Source organism: Aulonocara stuartgranti, assembly GCF_965226115.1.
Source record: "Aulonocara stuartgranti genome assembly, chromosome: 10".
NCBI classification, from domain to species: domain Eukaryota; kingdom Metazoa; phylum Chordata; class Actinopteri; order Cichliformes; family Cichlidae; genus Aulonocara; species Aulonocara stuartgranti.
Window position 1 is genome coordinate 26,216,615 of NC_138946.1, and position 18,751 is coordinate 26,235,365.

The 18,751-nt window shown below is 41.6% G+C and overlaps 1 protein-coding gene across 12 annotated transcripts in view; it reads left to right on the forward strand.

The window, feature by feature from the left end:
* Window positions 1–18,751, forward strand: part of LOC309715687 (RNA-binding protein Musashi homolog 2) — a 270,739-nt gene that overhangs the window by 239,330 nt on the left and 12,658 nt on the right. For 6 of the 12 annotated variants that reach the window (XM_082549000.1, XM_082548999.1, XM_082548995.1 and 3 more), the window contains one exon: window positions 12,377–12,496. The exons of 2 other annotated variants lie outside the window; for them this stretch is intronic. In XM_082549000.1, coding sequence (XP_082405126.1) covers window positions 12,377–12,496 — 120 coding nt within the window. The remainder of the gene's footprint in view (window positions 1–12,376; window positions 12,497–18,751) is intronic. 4 more of the 12 variants (XM_082549002.1, XM_082549001.1, XM_082548997.1 and 1 more) reach the window with 1 other exon arrangement.

Genomic DNA, 18,751 nt, shown 5'->3' on the forward strand with positions numbered 1-18,751 from the left:
CCCACTGCTTGTGTTTTTACTGCACTCGTGAGACAGCGGTACACACAGCAGTGTATCAGTAGACCAGGATTCTATTGAACTAGAATTGCACAGCAGATTGCTCCTCAGATCTTGTGACCATTTCTCTACAAGCCGGGTGAGCTGTGACCCCAGCAAGTGGTCCCACAGGCCAGAGTGAGTGCTACAGGGCTGGAAGCAGATGGCCCTCCTGATGCCACACTGACTCACAGATTGGCTTTAATTGCCAAGGCTGATCATTAGCCCAATAGGTCTGCGTAAGCCGGGGCACTCCATGAGTCGCAGGACTTAAAATAGGGCCCGGCGACGAGTGTTGTGATCTCATACACTTGAACGATCATGCACGACATATTCTGCTCCTGTGCACTCAAACTCTCAGACGCACACACAGAAGCATACAACAGACACAATTGAAAGCTCTTCGAGGCTGCATATCGGGGCAAGGGAGGTGGAGGGACAACCAGGGGCCTCTCTCTGGTTTTCTGTCTGCTTCTCTGACTCACTGTCTCCACAACAGTGCTGACTGCACATTCACACACACGTACACACACACACACACCATCACACATACAGGCTCTCTGAGCTCCACAGGCCACGACTCCATTCCCAATGACAGCAGTTAGTGCGCTGCTGTGACGTCAGTGAACAGCACTGTATGTCACGCCCTGCCTACTTCTATGTGTGGAGTCATAAAGCTGGACTGCTCCCACATCAGCTTTGTTTTCCATTACCCACTTTCTGTTTCATGTACATGTGCTTTGCTGTCAGAGGTAGACACCATCGAATGCATCCATCAGGTGTAGCAGCACATTACCAAGTGGTCCTCCTGCATGCCCTGAGCACAGAGGAGGACCAGTGGGGTTTTTTGGTTTGTTTTTTTGGTTTATTGTTGTTTTGCAGTGTGATTTTACTTTCCTGTGTAGATAAAGGGATGCTGACAGATTACATCAGATGCTCACATGCAGACAGATCATAGGTCACATGCACACACATGTGTTTCCATGAGTATGTGGGCATCTGTCTCTGCGGAACCAGCAACCGCACTCTCACAGAGGCAAAGCTGAAAGGCTAGCTATTTCCTGAAAGTGGAAAAGAAGCCTCACCTCATTTGCCCAGGCCTTAACTCACCCTAGGATAGCAGACGCATCCTCACACACTGAAGCAGGCAAACAGTCTGCCACAGAGACCCATAGACTAGGTTCCTGCGGTGGGGAAGATGAGGTGCTGTAACAGGCAGAGTGGCAACGCTAAAGCTCATTATGTCTCGGCTGTTATGCTGCTGGTCTTGAAATGAAACTCGAGCTGTCCTGCCTCGTACATGGATGCCACCTTCGGACGCTGCTGGAGACCAGCAACAGAACAGAAAAAGACCACAGACCTGGATGCAAACTGAGGAGTACAATATGTGTGTCTCTGAGACCATGCTCTCTTTCTACTTCCTGTTGTTTTGATGCCACCCACTGTTTGAGAGCTCCAGCGCATTGGTACTTGCTAGGACTCTACCCAGCTGTCTCCACCTTTTCCTCCATCTTTCCATCGTTCCCTCTTGCTGACTGGGCTAATAGCTCTCCAGTGGCTCAGTACTGCTCGTTTCCTAATGGATGGCTATACTTTATGCAGTATACATGAAGTATAGTATGCTTATAACAGTGCATACAGCCCTGCAAACATTGTTTGCTTCTGCAGTGATCAAGTGAAGTCAAGTGTTGCAGCCCTATTTTTGGGTCATGCCACATTTTACCCTACTTGCCCCTGGTATCTGGAGCAGTGCTAGATTGTGTAACCATGGAGCTGGCCAAAAATATAATAAGTCTGCAAAAGCTCGGGTTTAAGATCATGTTTACATATTATATCACATATTATCCTTTTATCCTTTAAATGAATTATCACTGAGAAGGCGAGTTTGACTGTACGAGATATGGTGAAGCATAGTTCAAATCCACCAACACATATTTAACTTGAATGATAAAATGACACGCAGTGCACTCTCTTTCATTTGAGAAAACCTGAAATTACCCCCCTTCATCATTCATCTGTCCGGTTCAGTACCACCCCCAGAACTGGGAGATGGGCATTAAAATGCATAAAAAATTAAGGCTGTTTACTTGGACACTAATGAGAGGAGGCTTAAGTAGTCTAGTTTAATTAGTATGATTGGCTCCACGGGGACCACACAGGCAGGGCCATAACAACTGATTCACTTGGAGCTCACAAGACCTTTTCATACACTCTAAGTGTCAGAACTGATGTCAGAGGAGATTGGACTGCAGAGACATGTTGCCTTTACTGATCCTAGGTTGGAAAGGAGCACTGCAGTTAAATGCACTGAAGCAGACCATTACATAAGCACTACTGCAAGGTCAGACATCTGTGTCCTTCCTGTCTGTCTCTCTCTATTTAAGTCACTATCCTAAACTGCCTTGGTATTAAGGTTGTGAACCGAAAACCCTGTCTCATTCTGAAAACCAGTTTCACAATTTCCTCGACCAAATGGATTTAAATGTCTCTGCCTTATCTATCCTGGCAGATTTCTCTTCTGTTTTTTGAAATGCATTGTTTCTGTCCCTTATTGTTTCATTCTCCAGTGCTTCATCTTTAACTGCTGCAGGTGTGTGAGTGACTGGGAGTTATATTGAGGCTTGTGTGGAAGCCCAATGTGTTTATATCAGTTGTGCAGCATAGGAGCAGTTTCCTTTATACTGAAGAGCACAGGAAGTAGTACAAAGAAGAGGTCGAAAGTGCGGCTACACTTCAATAAAGAGCCTAGTTTGTCCTCTTTGATGCTATGCTGCCATGCACTTCAGCTACAAAGAAACAGCACTCTTGTCACTGAGAGCTAAAAGACTAGAAGTAGAAGACTCTGAGCTCTTCCTGAGCTCACGGCATAACATCACATTGCAATGTCACAATCACTCACACACCGTTGTACAGCTGCATCGGTTTCTTCTGCTTTTAATTTATGAATGATTTCTAAATATGTAAAGCTGTAGGTGTGCAATGTGGATAGTGGGCAGTTTTGACAGACGGCTGCATGGGTACGGACACTCCTCTTCAGCTGGAAGGCTTCGGATTGAGCCCCCTTGGCTGCAGGAATCCACCCTACTGAAGTGTCCTTGAGCAAATCACTTAGACACTGCTAGCACAAGTAGGCTAGTCTGTAGCACACCCGTTCCTCACCTCTGACCTTCTCATGAAGAGCAGTAATTTCCCAACAGAAAGATACATTATATGTTTACCACTGCTCTCCTGAGATTGCAGATTTGTCTTTTCAGTGCGTTATGAATTAAAAGATGTTGGGTTCTAAATTATTTTAGATTGTTTTTGTTTCAGGTGGCAGAGAACATGTGATTTAGTTATGACTAACAGAATCTGAGATTTTTATTTATTTTGTTTTTTTATTGCTTTGCCTCTGAAAGATTACCCAGATTAAATTTTAACACATATGCATCTCCTCTCGGGCCTCATCATTTGGTCAAAAGACAAAAGATACGTGTGCAATTACCAGCGTAAAGCCAGGCTTTGCTGAGGTCTGGATTCACTCCTCTTCTCTCATTGACTCTTTCTTTCCCCCATCAGATGCCATCATTGGCAAAGGATCAGTGTGCCAAATTGTTTCATTACTTACAGAAATCATTACCTTTGGTTTAAAAAAGAAAGTAAGAGGGAAACACAAACGCAGATATATTGACCTGCACATACGCAGATATATAAATGAAGTCAGGTGTGACTATATGACAGAGCAATTGACTGTTCTTGTACTGTAGAGATGTGGGCAGTCTTGGTGTTGTAGAGCCTATGTATTGCTGCTGTCTGCAGTGAAGAAGTGCAGGCTATATGTATGTATATGCTGAATGCCTGTGGTATTGTGTATATCCATTTTTAAATCCTCTCTAAAGCATATCATTCAGTGCTGTGTTGCAACTCATTTTTCCCCTTTGGAGGAGGCACCGGACTATCCTGTCATCACTCTCTTTTATTGTCATAACTGTGCACTCTCAAAAATAAATTACCTCATTGTACCACTTGACAGGCGGTGCTTATTTTGTACCCTGTGGTTTTTACTTTACAGAGAGCAGTCTGTTTCCAAAATCTGACCTTTAAAAAAAAGGTTCAAAACTGGGTCATACTGACCACGCAATGCTGTATCTATTTAAGATCTGCAGCCAACTTGGAATCACCAAGACCTGAGGAAACTTCAAATCCAACATTTCTAATCTCTGCACCACATTGCAGAATTACAAAATTGTCAAAATGTGTTCAAATATTTAAACCATTTATTTTTTATGTGGCTGACTGACTGTTCTCCCAATTTTATACCTTTAAATCTTTTAGACACTGTGAATGCATGCACCTACTTTGGAAAATGTGTCATTTTGTGAACATCAGGAAAAGTACACAGTAAAGTCTAACTGCTTATATTATATTATGATATCAGCTGTTTGATGATCTGTCATTACTGGCATTTGTATAGTGACTGAAACACTTAAACAGTGCATGAATGCATCACACGATTAAAATCCACTTATAGTCAATCCTATGCCAGAGTGTAACTCCAGTTGCTTTTGACGATAAGGATTTGAGCCTATAGATGCACACTGCTATTTTTAACATGTCACCTCTTACTTTAATATTGTTTTATTGAGCTGGCTCCATAATAGTTTAGACTAAACAAAGCTGGATGCAGCTATACTATGTGGCACCGGTGCAAGATTCGCTTCCCTGCATTTAGTTTGTAAACATGAATTTTGAATCGTTAAATTCAGCTGAGATATTTGATTTCGAAAACTTGTTTTTTTAGAATATGTCTTTTATTGATGCTGTAGGCTTTTTATAGCCTAGTTTTGCCAGGCAAATGAGCAAATGTGAATTATTCTGGGACCTCTCAGTTCTGTTTCACTTTCCAAAATGACTCTGGGTGGGTAGACTGAAACCAACCAAGGCAACATAACTTGTGATATACCGCTTATCAAGAGAAAAATATAAACAGACAACAATTGGCAACAAATGCTGGGACTGTACTCTGCCAGAGCGAACAAAGTACCAGTAATATTTGCAGACTGACATTTGAAAAAATGTCATTTTATTAAGCTTTCACACTAGACTATCTGTTACAAATCAGCTGATCCAAGAAAATGTTACTAGATACTAAGATACTAGCCTGTAGACCTAAGGGAAATAGCTGTAGGGAAATAACAGATGGGAGGAATAAGGCATTATAAGACAATAAGGCAAGAAACTCTGTCACTGTCTGTGTAACCATTTCTCCATCCATCCAATATCCCATCAAGTTTCCTAACCACTTATCTGGCTTAGGGTTCGATGGAGCATCATCTAAGTGATTATTTACCTGTTTAATTCTTTCATCCTGTAACGATTCTGTTTGAAACCTTCGTCGTGGAGCTCTGTGTTCTCCTTTGTCCTTTGTGGCGCATGCACCGATTCCAAGCATTGAAAGACACCAGACATAAACACGGCGAGATTAATTTGAATGACTGACATGCAACCCAGCTCTGTTAATCAAGTTATGCTTACTCTGATTAGGACTTTAATGTGAGTAAGATAACCTGGTTAAGGTGTTTACATGAGAGTTGCAATAATATGTGTATTGCATTAGTCTGGTTATAATTGAATTACTTGTGTGCATGTAAATGCTCTTTCTCTCTGTCTCTCTGGCTCATTTCCAGACCCTAGCCTCTGCATTGTAAGCGAGGGGAACTCTCTGTGTGTACTGTAGGTCTCCTCTGATCAGAGGAGAGGTGAGACGTGAGCATGTGTGCAGCAGTTCATATGAAAGCCACCTGGCTCTCTCCAGCTCTGTGATTTATGCCTTTGATAACAACAACCCAGAGATGCTTTCAACAACAACAAAGTCACACTGACGGATGACAACAATAGGACACTTGTCAGTCTGGAGATGAAAAGATGTCTTGCTAGGTGGCTGTCTCTTTGGTAACTTTGATAAATATTTTCTTTCTTTTTGTTTTGTTTATTTGTCTCTATATGTTTCTCTATATCTTATCAAATGTTATTGATGAAGCAAAATGTGTAGTGGAGTCAGTTTTCCATTTCTGACAGAATGCCTCCCTCAACCCATGACAAGGCAGCCGTGTGCTTCACTGGCCCGGCTACAACTTCTGTTGTACTTCTTAGTGTCTTACAGTGAACTTCTTATAGGTCATTTACAATTTCCTTTTCTTTATTTTACAATGAATTTGCTAAGATCTCTTCCATGAGTCATCCTTTTTATTATTAAGACATAGGTGTCAAACTCTGGCCCGCGGGCCAAATTTGGCCCGCAGCCTAATTACAAATTATTATTAGAGCTGGCCTACTGGTATTATACAGCTAATATATATATTGTTTAGTATTAAGCGTTGTTTGTTCCATATTCAGATTTTCAGCAAAGTTTGAGTCCATAAGGAGAGATTCATTCTTAAATCTGGAGGAAGATTTTTTTTTTCAATAAATATTAATGTTAGCCCGCGACCTTGTTCCAGTTTTGAATTTTGGCCCACTGTGTATTTGAGTTTGACACCCCTGATTTAAGACATACAAACTACTGAGCAGTGTAGACCCCTCTATGCAAAGCAGCGCTGAGCGTCAGCTAAACCAAATTTATTCTGAATAAACTAAATAAAAAAACTCAACAACACTCAAATGATGCAAATGCAATTCAGAAACATAACCAGAAGGCCACTCTGAGCCCATCTGCCACCAAAACGCTTATACCCAGTTTCACAGAAGAAAATGATCAGGCTTCACCAGGCTTTCTTTGGCCATGTTACACCTCTCCTCCATGTGTCCATAACATGTGATTGTTTGTTTGCTTAGGTAATTACAAAATCAGGTTAGTTTTGATGAGAATCAGCATCAATCAAAAAGGAAGTTCAACCTAAAATTACAGAGACACACATTCTTTATCTACTTTCTTTACTCCAAATCTGTTGAACGGTTTACATTTACGCTTCAAATGTAGAAATATTCTCCTAAATTTCACCCAACTTTACAGCAGATCAATTTTAGATTAAAGTGCAGATGAAAATTGCTGCTTTCAGCTATTTTTTAAATTTATTCTTATTATTTATTTAATATATTATTATTGTTTTATAATTATTTAGCCTCTTGTTTTCTGGGTTGTTACTTCTTCACCTCTGTTTGAATTATGAACATGTCCTTAATGCAACTTAATATTTTGATTTATTTGTAAGATTTCCTTGAACTTTGAAGCGACCCATAATTTCTTTATATTTTGGATTCGAAAGGCCATACTTTCATCTAGTTTTTCCTTTTTTAGTGCTCTGCAGGCTTTTTGAAGTTGTTTCAAAGTTGTTCTTTGAATATTGGCTGCTTTTTAAATCATTTTCAGTCCTGGCCTCGTACCTTAGAGGGGAATGTTTTTTCAAGCTGTTTTTTAACCTTTCAACCATACAAAGTGTGTTCTACCAGCGTTAACTTGATAAATGTGTGTGGGTGTGTAACTTATCAGCTATCACTCATCAACCTCATGGTTATTGAAGCACTACCAAAAAGGTAGTCTATACTACTATGTGAATTCCATAAATTTAAGGTTTTCCTACTTGTTTAAACCCGATGTGTGAAAAAGGAATCCACTGTGATGCTAATGATAGTCTGCGCTCTCGTACCTGTTTGTAAAAGTTGGTTTTGGCCTTAAAATTAATGCAGCAATTTATCAGAGATGTGCAGCACGGAAGGAGAGTTAAAGCATACAGGTGGTTCACACCAGGCAATTTACTGCATTTTAAAATGATGCAATCCATACATTACTAAAACTACTGTTAAGACATATATTGTATTTTAATGTATATAATGTAATGTATTTTTGGCCTTCTTAAGTGGCAATTAATCAATAAGTGAATATTTTGAAAAGGAAGATTGTTTTTTTTTTATTTGCATGAGATTTTTTTTTTCTTGTTAAACCTTCACTTTATTAACACTAACAAAATCAAATGTGTCATTTTATTGCTCTGTTTCTGTATTTACCTAAATGAGGAGATTTATGGGGGTTTTTTCAAACCAGAATTCCATGAAAATGAATGGCACACCAGAGTCCTGGCCTTATGTCTCCCTCTATTTCTCATTATCTTTGTCCTTTCCTCTCTTTGTCTTCTACTGATGTGTGCTGGTATTCTCGGTTCATCTGTCTCACTCATCAGCGCTCTTCGCTGTTCATCTGTCTTACTCCTTCTGTCTGCCCTCCGAAATCGGCTGTGGCAGGCTGAAAGCCTTGTTCGCCGGCCCCTTTTGTCGAACCAAGCTACTGTGTTAAGCATCTTAGCATGAAAAGTCTGCTAGCCAGCGAGCTAATCCTGGTTAGCTGCTTGTCTAATCCCAAATTTAATGTTAAAATCTTGAAAACACTGATGCAGAGCAATACTAACACTTTCTAAAGAGACCATGTTTATATATTGTATTGACAGCATTTTAGATTTCCACTTAAAAATTAAGTTATAGTGTTGTTGGTTTTAATAGTTTTCAGTTTCATAAAGATTTTAAAGTTTGAGCATATTTGATCTATATCCATAGAAGCATCCTCCGTCCCTGGGTTCCTCCTGTGCATTAGTCAGTTGACACTCTTCTTATAGGAGAAATGAGGAGAGTGCTCTGTGACTGATGGAGCTGCTTTGTCAATGACAGGGGAGCTGCTGCTGGCAGTTTTGGGCCAAAGAACAGTGCAGATTACATTAACATCAGTCAAGCTGTTGTCAGACTAGTAGGACATAAATAGGACCTTATTGATGCATAATGCAACAACTTTTCATTGTGACGTTCTCTGAGTAATGGGTTCAGAAAGTGAGTCTGTGGCAAGAAAGGCAGTGTGCCAGAAAAGATCTGCAGAGATGTATCAGAAATGGCGCATTGGTTAAGTCGAGATCAAGTCGAAAAAAGAGTATTGTCTGGATAGATCGATATTTAAGAGTCAGCATGAATCAACTGACTTAGGGTTAGCTTGAAAACATGGCAACATCAGGCAAAAAGAGGCACATCAGTGTTTTTAGAAGTGGCGAGAATTAATTTTACTAACCACTTCTCCTAATTTTTTTCTCCTTTGCTGGATATCATATTACTGTTAAAGGGCTTTGACAGTTTGTAATAGAAAAAACAAAACTGTTGACCCAGACTCCAACAAGCAAAAATCCCAGAAATCCTTGACAGAAAAATTGCACTGTGCGGTTTGATCACCGATGACACTGCCCCTACTGCGCCTCTCCACCTACTTCAGTACAGTCAACTTCACAGAGACTCACAAAATACAGGTGCAGCTAGAAGAGGAGCTGCCGTGCACCCAAGAAAAATGCCACTTCATAGACATAAAGTAGTAAAGTATAGTGCTCTGGATCCACGTTTTGCACCTTCAGCATAGATCCAATGATGTGACGTATTTGATATGGTATTCTGTTTACTGAGTTCCTTTAACCAAAAGTTCATTTTATGCAGTGAATGATATGTTTACATGCTGTATATCATGGTGGCAGTTCAAGCAGAAGAAATTATTAGAAGTTAATGTGAAAGTTCTAAAGGAAAGACTTGCATGGTCAGGTAAGACTTTAAGTTAGCATTACTACAGAGAATAATAACTAAGGAGTTTTGACAAACTGTAGTTGTACATATAAATATTTGAGACCATGCAATCCTTTTGTTTAGCAAGAGCCAGCGTCTGGCAGTTTTGAAAGTCCTCATCTTTCTTTAGGTCTAATCTTTCTTCCTTCTCGACGAAGCATTCTCGAGGAAGGCTGAATTTCTGTGAGGAGCGAAAGCTGAGGACAGTTCCCTGGAGTCCGGACACCAAGGCCCCCGGGCCTCCACAGCTCATAAACAGATGTGTCCTTGTCCCCAGCCAAGCGCAGCCACTCAAGTGGCAAAGCAGGGGCCCAATAATTGTGAAGAATAGAAAGCTAAATATTGGCTTTATCTCCTCAGTAATAAAAGGGCCATGAAATTGATTTAATGCTGCAGCGCTTCTCTTGGGTGGCTTCTTACAGCGTGAGCACAAAACAATGAGCAGCAGCCATCTATTAATTAACCCACCTAATCCTGCAAAGTTAATCTCTCACCACAACTTTGCCCGCAACTAACTTCCAAGCCAGTGGGTCTATTGGGGGTGTCATGACAATGGCAGTGAGGGGAAGATAGATTCACCACTTAGGAAAAAGGGAGCGAGAGAGAAAGAGGTGGAGAGTGCACTGTTGTGCACATCAACCATGAGGGACGTTGTAAGTGGAAATTCAGGGGTGCATGGCCGTCATTAGCATAGCTTCAGAGTCGATTTGTGTTTTAGTGAAAAGAGGCGGAGATTAGCTCTTGGAGTCGTTTTCAGGTGTGCTGCGGCTGCAGTAGCGTAGGCGGGGTGGATTTAAGTTGCCTTTTTTGTTGTCTTTTGTGTGTCCTTTTTCTCCTTTCACCATGCTACCTCAGTCTGTTATTCTCTCCTGAGCTGTTAGATAGTCGGGGGAAAAGTGGCATTTCTTTTTCTTCTTCACCTGCCTACCAGTCGCAGCATGATGGCACCTCACACCCAACTCGCACATTCATGGTCATATTGTGTCGACAGAGTTGTGAATTACCTCCTTCTCGGGCGGCTGATGAAAAGCTATGTGTTTTTCTCTTTGGCTGCAGCTCATCTGACCCTGCCCTCTCACCTCCCCCCCATCCCTCCCTCTGTCTCATCAGTCTTTTGTGTGAGTCCCTCTTCGTGGAATAGCAGTACAAGGCTGGCTCGGAAAATAGGTCACCCGCTGGTGCTCCTCTCACCTCTACAGCATTCAAAAAAAATAATCCTCTGAGGTATCTTGTGCCATTTTGTAATGTCTAAACCACAGTCTCCAGAATATAGCCAGAACACACAAAAAACACACATGCACACATATCAACTAAAGGAGGGGGGGAAAAAATCAAGAAAAAATCCAATTGAGGGAATTTGGAGATCATTTCTTTGCTAGTGAGGAAAGCATTTCCTGTGGAGATAATTTTAGGAGGCTGATTAGGCATAGAAGGTGTTGAGCCCAGAGTGAGGAATCTCATCACCCATACTAATGACATGCCATTCCTGTGCTGAGAGCCCAAGCCCTGGGCATGGACTAGTCTCTGTCAGCCACCTCTAGCTACTGTGTTCATTAAGGCCAACAATGTAATTACAATTCACAGATACTGTGTTGGCTTAATTACAGTCTGATTATTAGGCTGATATTTGTTGGAATAATCAGACCCTTTAAAAGTGGATTTATATTTGCATGGAATTAAAGCTTTGATTTTATTAGTGTATCACAAACTGCCTGATTTCTGAGTGAGTATATGCTGTAGATGTGGTTTAAAGAGGCGAGCTTAAAGAATCTCAGCGTCGGGGTATAAATGTTTACATCAGTAAAGTATTTACATGAGAATAAACAAACACAAAAGACTTCTTCAGTCTTCACATAAGCTCACAGATGGAAATCTCTGAGTGACAAATCATCCAAGAGATGCCTTCGTCTGATTGTGGGAAATGTTTTTCTCTGCTACATATGTTCCACCTGAATAGCCAGACAAAAAAAATCAAAATGTGGACTGCATTACAGTGGATTATTCTGATTCCATAGACACTCACTGTAATTGGGAGCACTCCCGAACAAAATGCAGGGATGGTCCCCAGAGGTAGGGCCATTATGCCCATGTCTATGCAGCTCAGAAGTGGCTATAATCTTTCATCCAAAGCATGTGACATAAACACCCCCAGAGCCAAATTCTTCCACTAATGTAATCAGAGATCTTACACGGGTTTGTGCTGTAGCTGAATACAGTCCTACACATTTGCAGAAATGTACCTTTATATAGTTTGAAGTCATACATTTTTCATATATTCATTCTTACATGTATCGTCATCAGCATATTTTTCTGTATGAGTCCAAAGATATAGTCTGTGGATTATATTGCTAAACATGACATTTTGAATACATAGAAATCAAATGTTGTGTATACGAAACAATTTGGAGATTGTTTATTTGAGTTACTAGGTGATTTGTTTAAAATCTCAACCTTCTCACGTGCCAGGTTGGATTTGACAGAGCTGACCTATGTGTCTCTATTTTTTCCCAGCTCGTTTTATTCCGTGAGTTGCTCGTGGCTATCGTTTTGTTTCTGTGTGTGTGGATCGAGCAGGTCTGCGGGGTTTTGAATCTCACTCTGTGTTCTGTAGGAGACTGCTGACAGATGTCGACCTAACACGAGCCCCTGTCTGTGAAAGCTATAGTTTTATCCTGTAGCTCAGCACTGGTATCAACATTCTCCTGCAGCTTTGGGAGGTACTCATCTCTGTGCACGAAGTGATGTGCGTGTGTATATGTGTGTGTATATGTGCCTGCAGGCTTCCCAGCGACAGCATATGGACCGGTGGCGGCGGCGGCAGTAGCGGCAGCGCGTGGCTCAGGTAGGGGGGCCCGTGGAAGAGGCGGCTACTTGGCGTACCCACAGAGCACAGGGCCAGGTAAACGCTCTGTCCATGTTCTGTGTGGCTGCTGCTCTCTTCAACTTCTCCTGCTCTGCTTCTCCCCATAGACATAGTTCCCTCAGCCCCCAACACACTTGGCAACATTTTGAATTTAGGCTCACATACATATTTAATCCAAAATATCTACATACACATCCTTTCAGACATAGCCCTAGCCGCTCCAGATCCCTCTAAAACATGAACCGGCAGCTTTAATTCCAATTCTCTCATCTGGAAGATTTTTAAGGGCTGATGACAAAGCACGACAAATTTTAATATGAATTCCGCTCATGTATGATAACATAGCTCTGTTTACTTTTGAGACAGTAAAAGTCTTCCCAGGAGGAAATTTCTGAAGCAAAACCTTAATGAAGAGGCGATCCGCGGTCTAAAACATCTGTACTCGAAGCTCTCAGGGTTTTAGCATTAATAAGAAATGGTTACACATGCAAGAAAATCTGATCTTAAAGCAGCTTAGGGCAAATAAAAAAGTCTTTCCTTAATATCTTCTTCTCAGAGTATGTCTATAAATATTTTCAGATTCAAAAATTGAGAATATTGTAACCCATGAAGCTAGGTAATGAATTTCCAGTTTGTCTCAGTATTAAACTACCCGAATGGACATTTTCCTTTGCCTCGTCCAGATATTTGTCATTTAGGTTAAACTAAGTTACGTAATGTTTGGTCTAATGGTGGATTGTCTCTTAAAAGAAATAAATGAGGAGAAAGCAGTGGAGTACAGTAATGGCAGTCATCTTTGCTCCCAGACACTTTTCTTACAACCTGATCATCAAAGCACCGTGAACCTCGGGTGCCTTTGTGATCACCGTTGTGTCGGTTCTTTACGAACGTCAGCTTATCCTGTGTTGCTCTATATCTGTAAATACAGACGTTTAATAGGGAAATTGGAAAGATTAGTCGGTGCTTTAGCTGCCTGCTTGTAGAGATCAACTTTAAGTACACACGCACTCGAGGAAAGCGTTCTGACAGCACACACCCCATTCGCAAGCAGATGAATATCTGCCAAGAGATTTGTACCAAAAAAACAGGATGCAAGTTTCTTTCTGTCTTAAACAGCATTGATCAACTTGTCGGCTTCATTTAGACATCCTGTTTTTTCCCCCACCCTTACAACTGTAGATCATTCAATAGCTGTCAATAATAGCTCCCCTGACTGAACACACAGCCTCCAGGCAGTGAGGAAAAACTGTCTTTCCTAATCAGACATACTATTTGAAGCTTGTTGGAGCAAATGTGTTTTAATTGTAACTCAGATGTTGCCTGGTTTGTGCAGTGGCTTACAGATATAAAGTCAGGAGACAATTGGTGTTTAATGACATGTGCTGTGATGTGAAATGCACACTATTGCACATGAGCACACTGACAGCTACAGTACGGGCGCACACTACCTGCACGCACGCACACACGAATGCAGACAAGCAAGCTCACGCTCTTCTTCTCATTTGAACTTAATTCAAATCAACAGAGGGAACACTGGAAGCCAATCAGATGCTCTTTCTCTCACATCAAGCTATTTGATTTTGTATTTTGAAAACAAAGAACTTAACCAACAATTGCAATGAACATCACTAAGAAGCAGGAATGTTGATTTGGGGTTAGCAGCAGCCAGGAAGCAAGAGACGTGATGGCAGCTATTATGTACAGTTTAATTCTGACAGCTGCAAATGGAAGGGAGACAAGTAAATGATTATGAACAGGGGCGAAGGGGGAGGGGTGTCAGAGTGAAAAACAGTGACATCATGGGCCTGTTTTAGAGTACTTAAACAGCCACGAGACAGTTTAAGGAGAACTCTTTAGAAAAATGGCAGAATGTGTCTGAAAAGCAGAAAATGGAACAACAATAATAACAGCAGCAAAATGTGGAATATGAGCATAATTTGACTGAGCTCATAAAATGTCAGCAGATCTAAAACAGCTGTATTCTGTTTTATTGTTGCCATTTAGTATCCGCTCTGTTCTCGGGAGAAAAACTTAACAAATGCCTCTTGACGATCCAACGAGAGCAGCTCTCCATCTCGTGGCTTTGAGTCGCAAATGATTTATTAGAAGTCCTCAAGATGACGCCATTAACACGCAGCGTGGAATAATACATGGAGTGCTCTCCTCTCTGCGCAGACACAAACCAAACAGAGGACACAGGTTGTTTAGACTTGACCTTCCTCTCTGTTTGTGTCATCTGGGAACGTTGCTGCATCTCCATCCCGTCGTAACATTTAATTTGCAGCACGCTCGGCCCGGGGTGTCAGTCCAGGAATAGCAATGCTCTTGCTTTCATTTTTGCTAAATTCTCCACGTTTAGTGCAGACGTACATGTGGATTCCATGTGCTTTGACTCCACCTACAGTTTCCATAGAGCACCACATATTATATATGTGCTTGTGGACTTTGACCCAGGAGGAGAGAAGAATTGGCGATGATATTTCACCTGAACCGGATGCCACAGGCTTTAAATAAAAGTAAAAATGCACACTTGATAATCACGAGATATAAGTGGAATGCTACAGGAAAGCTTTTTGTGTAGGTCGAGGCTTGTTTGGAGATTGGCAGCGATACACAAAGAGAGTGTTGTGAAAATGAGGAAGACATTTTCCATCAGTGACAGAGGGCACTTTCGCCCGACTCCCAGTGCTCAGCAGACAGAATGACAGCATGCTGACCTCTCTCTGTGCGACAGACCACTGCTGATGACAAGGTGTATTTTGGATGGCAGTGGCCTGCTTCCTGCAGGAAACCATAGACACAGCTAAGTGGGCCTGTGCCACTTTTTCTTTGATCTATTACCATGTGTTTTATTGCTTAATCTTATTTTTTTTGCACTATATATTTTAACACTACTGCACTACCTTTCTTGCCTGTTTCCAGGCAATAAAAACTGCCAGTCAGCAGGGGGGGAAAATAAAACACAGAGTTAACGGTTACTACTCAGACAGGCTAATAAAAAGCAAAAGCGGTGATTGGTGTAATTCCAAATGGTTTTTTTTGCAAAAGGTTGGTGTTTGGTGTGCATTTGAAGAGGTGGTTTTTTTTGCTACTCTGATCCCCATCAGGTAGTATCTTGCACCTCTCAAGTGCAACAACGCTTGAGGGGTAGTCTTGATGTGTGTTTTTGGGGACGTTTGAGAAACTAGCTTCAGGCGAGAGGTAGATCAGAGAGATGTGGCTACTTGACAGAGTTTACCATTGCCTGGAGGTGGAAAGGTGCCAGTCCATACTTGGATTTTTAGGCTGGTATCAAGCTATGACTGGGTGCCAGTGGAGGTTTTAAAAGGCAGTCGTATTGTAGCAGTTGGAAAGGCTGAGCATCTGTATATTAAGGCTAACATTGAGGAAATTACTTATTTGCCTGTATTTTAAACACGTACACTTTAACCTCTGCTGTGTATGTGAAGAACAAACCAGTAAATAGAGAAAAAGAGCCATTGTTGCCACAGTTATTGAGACCGACAGGTAGTTTATTGGGGAACTGAATGGTAAAAATTAGACATACATGTCAACAACAACCTGACCATTGAAATTCACGCTGAGAACATCACTCTGAATATTATAAATGGATATCTAACAAATAAAACACGTGGAGAAAGTTAGTAATTTAGCCATTCTTTTTAAGGTCTTCTTTCCTCCTCATTGTGGTACTCTTTCTCCATTTTAAAGTAGACTTATGTGAAATCTCCTGTGCGCTGTCAGATGAAAACTGAGAAAATGCAACTGATGCAGATGGTTCTGACAGTCCAGGGAACTTCAAAGGTCCCAGTGTACTCTGGTTGAGTGTTTTCCTGAGTCCCTCTGAGCTTTCTGAGAAGCTCAAATGTCAGTCTCAGATCTCTGCTCTACCTGCAGTGTACACAAAGCACATCTAACTGCATTTACAGGTCTGGGTACTTGCTATGTACAGTATGTCTGACTTGACTCAGGTGCTCGAAACTGAAATAGAGTGGCTGTGGCCAGCCCTATGAATAAATTGTGCTGCAGTATAAATTGCAGAGGTGGCCCTGCCAGTTTTATTGGGATTTAGGATAGTCGTCACATCATTTAAAACCCATTCCTCCCCTCAGTTAGCTGCTCCTCTTCTTTGTTCTGATCTCACGTTTTCTCATCTCACTTCTCCTTCCACCTCTTTTATTTCCCAGCGATTAAAAGAAAGGAAAAGTGACAGTCATTTCCAAGTTAAGATTATTATCAATTTCCTCCCAACAAGCTCTGTGATCTTCTGCAGTGCCTGAGAGGAGAGTAGGACTGGCTATGTGCACGAGGCTTAATCAGTCTGGCTCTTAGTGAGCATGGGTCCATTTGTCCCAGATGCTAATCTGCAGAGCTCAGCTCTGAGGCCAGAAGCACTTTACATGTATTTGCTGCAAAATAACATGAGCAGGCATGCCAAGCCCATCCTGCTCGGGTTTTTGTCTAAGGCCCAGGGAAAGATTTGACACATCGGGGAGGGCAAAGCGTCCCTTTGCACCTCCACCACAAAGCGGTGGTTCACAGCTGTGGGGAGCAGATGCTCTGAGGTTACAGGCACAGGCCTTCGGGGACATCACCGCTCTGCCCTCCAGGGGCTGCATACATAACACACTCTTCAAAGAAAACTTAATGCTAGGAAGGTATTTTGCTGTCAGTTCTGTGACTTCAGCTTAGAAATATAGTATGTGTTCGATACGATAGTGCATTATGTGGTTATTGCAGAACACTGCAGAATGCTTACTTTGCAAAAAGAAGCGCATAGTTTTCTCCACACTGTGTGGCTACATACTGTAGTGGTTTACATGTTCATGTGCAAATGAAAGGTTGCTGGTTTACTTCCAGTCAGAGACAAAAATCCCCTTAGAGTTGTGTTGGTAAGGGCATCCGGAGTAAAACTGCAAACTCAGACATGCGACCCTGCTGTGATGGTCCTTTGTGAACGAGGGAGCAGACAAAAGTAGCATCTGCAGTCTTTTCCACCCTAACAATAACACGTGAAATAAATGGATGTGAGATTTAGCAACCCATTAACGTACAATCTCTGAGTAAGCATTGCTCTAAGAGTCGGTTCCTCTTTGATTTATTCATATATTCTTCCCTCTGTGTCTAAATGACCATTAGACGTAGCCAGCATCGCGCTCAGATTTCACTCACAGAGAGTCTTAGATTTCTTCAGACCACTTAAGCCTGACCAGACATGTTTGAAAAAAATGTGTTTAGCCAAAAGGCCAGCGCTGTCAGCTCTGGGGCTGCTCACGATGGGATAATCTGCGCCGACTGTCGATAACCGAGCGCCCTTTCTCAGTCCCAACCAGACCCGATCCCTCACAGGTTAAAATCTGCATTAAAATCATTTAGCATGGCCTGTCTGGGCTTTGCTGCTGCAAATTATTGCAAGCGGATTTCTTTCTCTGTTGCACATTGTTTTGCCCGTGATTCTGCGCTCACACTTTCTCTTGGCGCTTGGCACTTTCCACAAGTCGTTCCCCAAGGTAAATCCATATCTCTGTTGAGTTTGCCCGTTACGGGAACGAGTGGCAAGAAAAGGCAAGAGCAGGCATAAAATGAAAAGTAAAGAAAACAGAGGCCTCAGTATGGGTGAGTAAATGCAAGAAGAAATCATCTGTTAAAATTCATTAGCCAAGCTTCTCTGAACACAAAATGACAAGACATTAAATATGTATTATTTATGAAATGTCTGTGCTCTCTGAAAAGGGTGTCTAGTGCTGTTAATTACTCAGCCATTCATTCAGAAAAGATTATTTCAAATGGAAAGTGAAAGCAAGGCTAGACAGCAAAAGAGCTGTTAGTTTCTTTCACGCTATTTTTAAATGACATTGGTGAAAATGAAAAAGCTAATTATGGTAGCTCTAAAATTCAAAGCTAATTTGAGAAGCAGCATGTCAGGTTTATTGACATCTTCTGCAGAGTGATGTGGTTTGATGGCCACCGAGGAATCTTGCTGGTGCCGCAAGGGAAAGGGAGGAGTGGCTGCATGAAAATTTCTATTTGCAGAACTTGGTGATAGATTTTTATATTCCCCGATGCCTGGTATTTGTTGACTGCGTAAATAACAGATATGTTCATGTATATTCAAAGCTTCTTGCACATGAAAAGTCAATATTTTGGTGACGATCAGAATTCCAAACAGAGGCCTTTTAGCGAACCCTTGCACAGTAGAAGATGTGGACAAAGTGTTTTCCTCTGGTTTTAAAATGAGAATGATCCCAAACTCGACAAAGACTCCTGGTAAACCTTTTCACATCCTGAAGA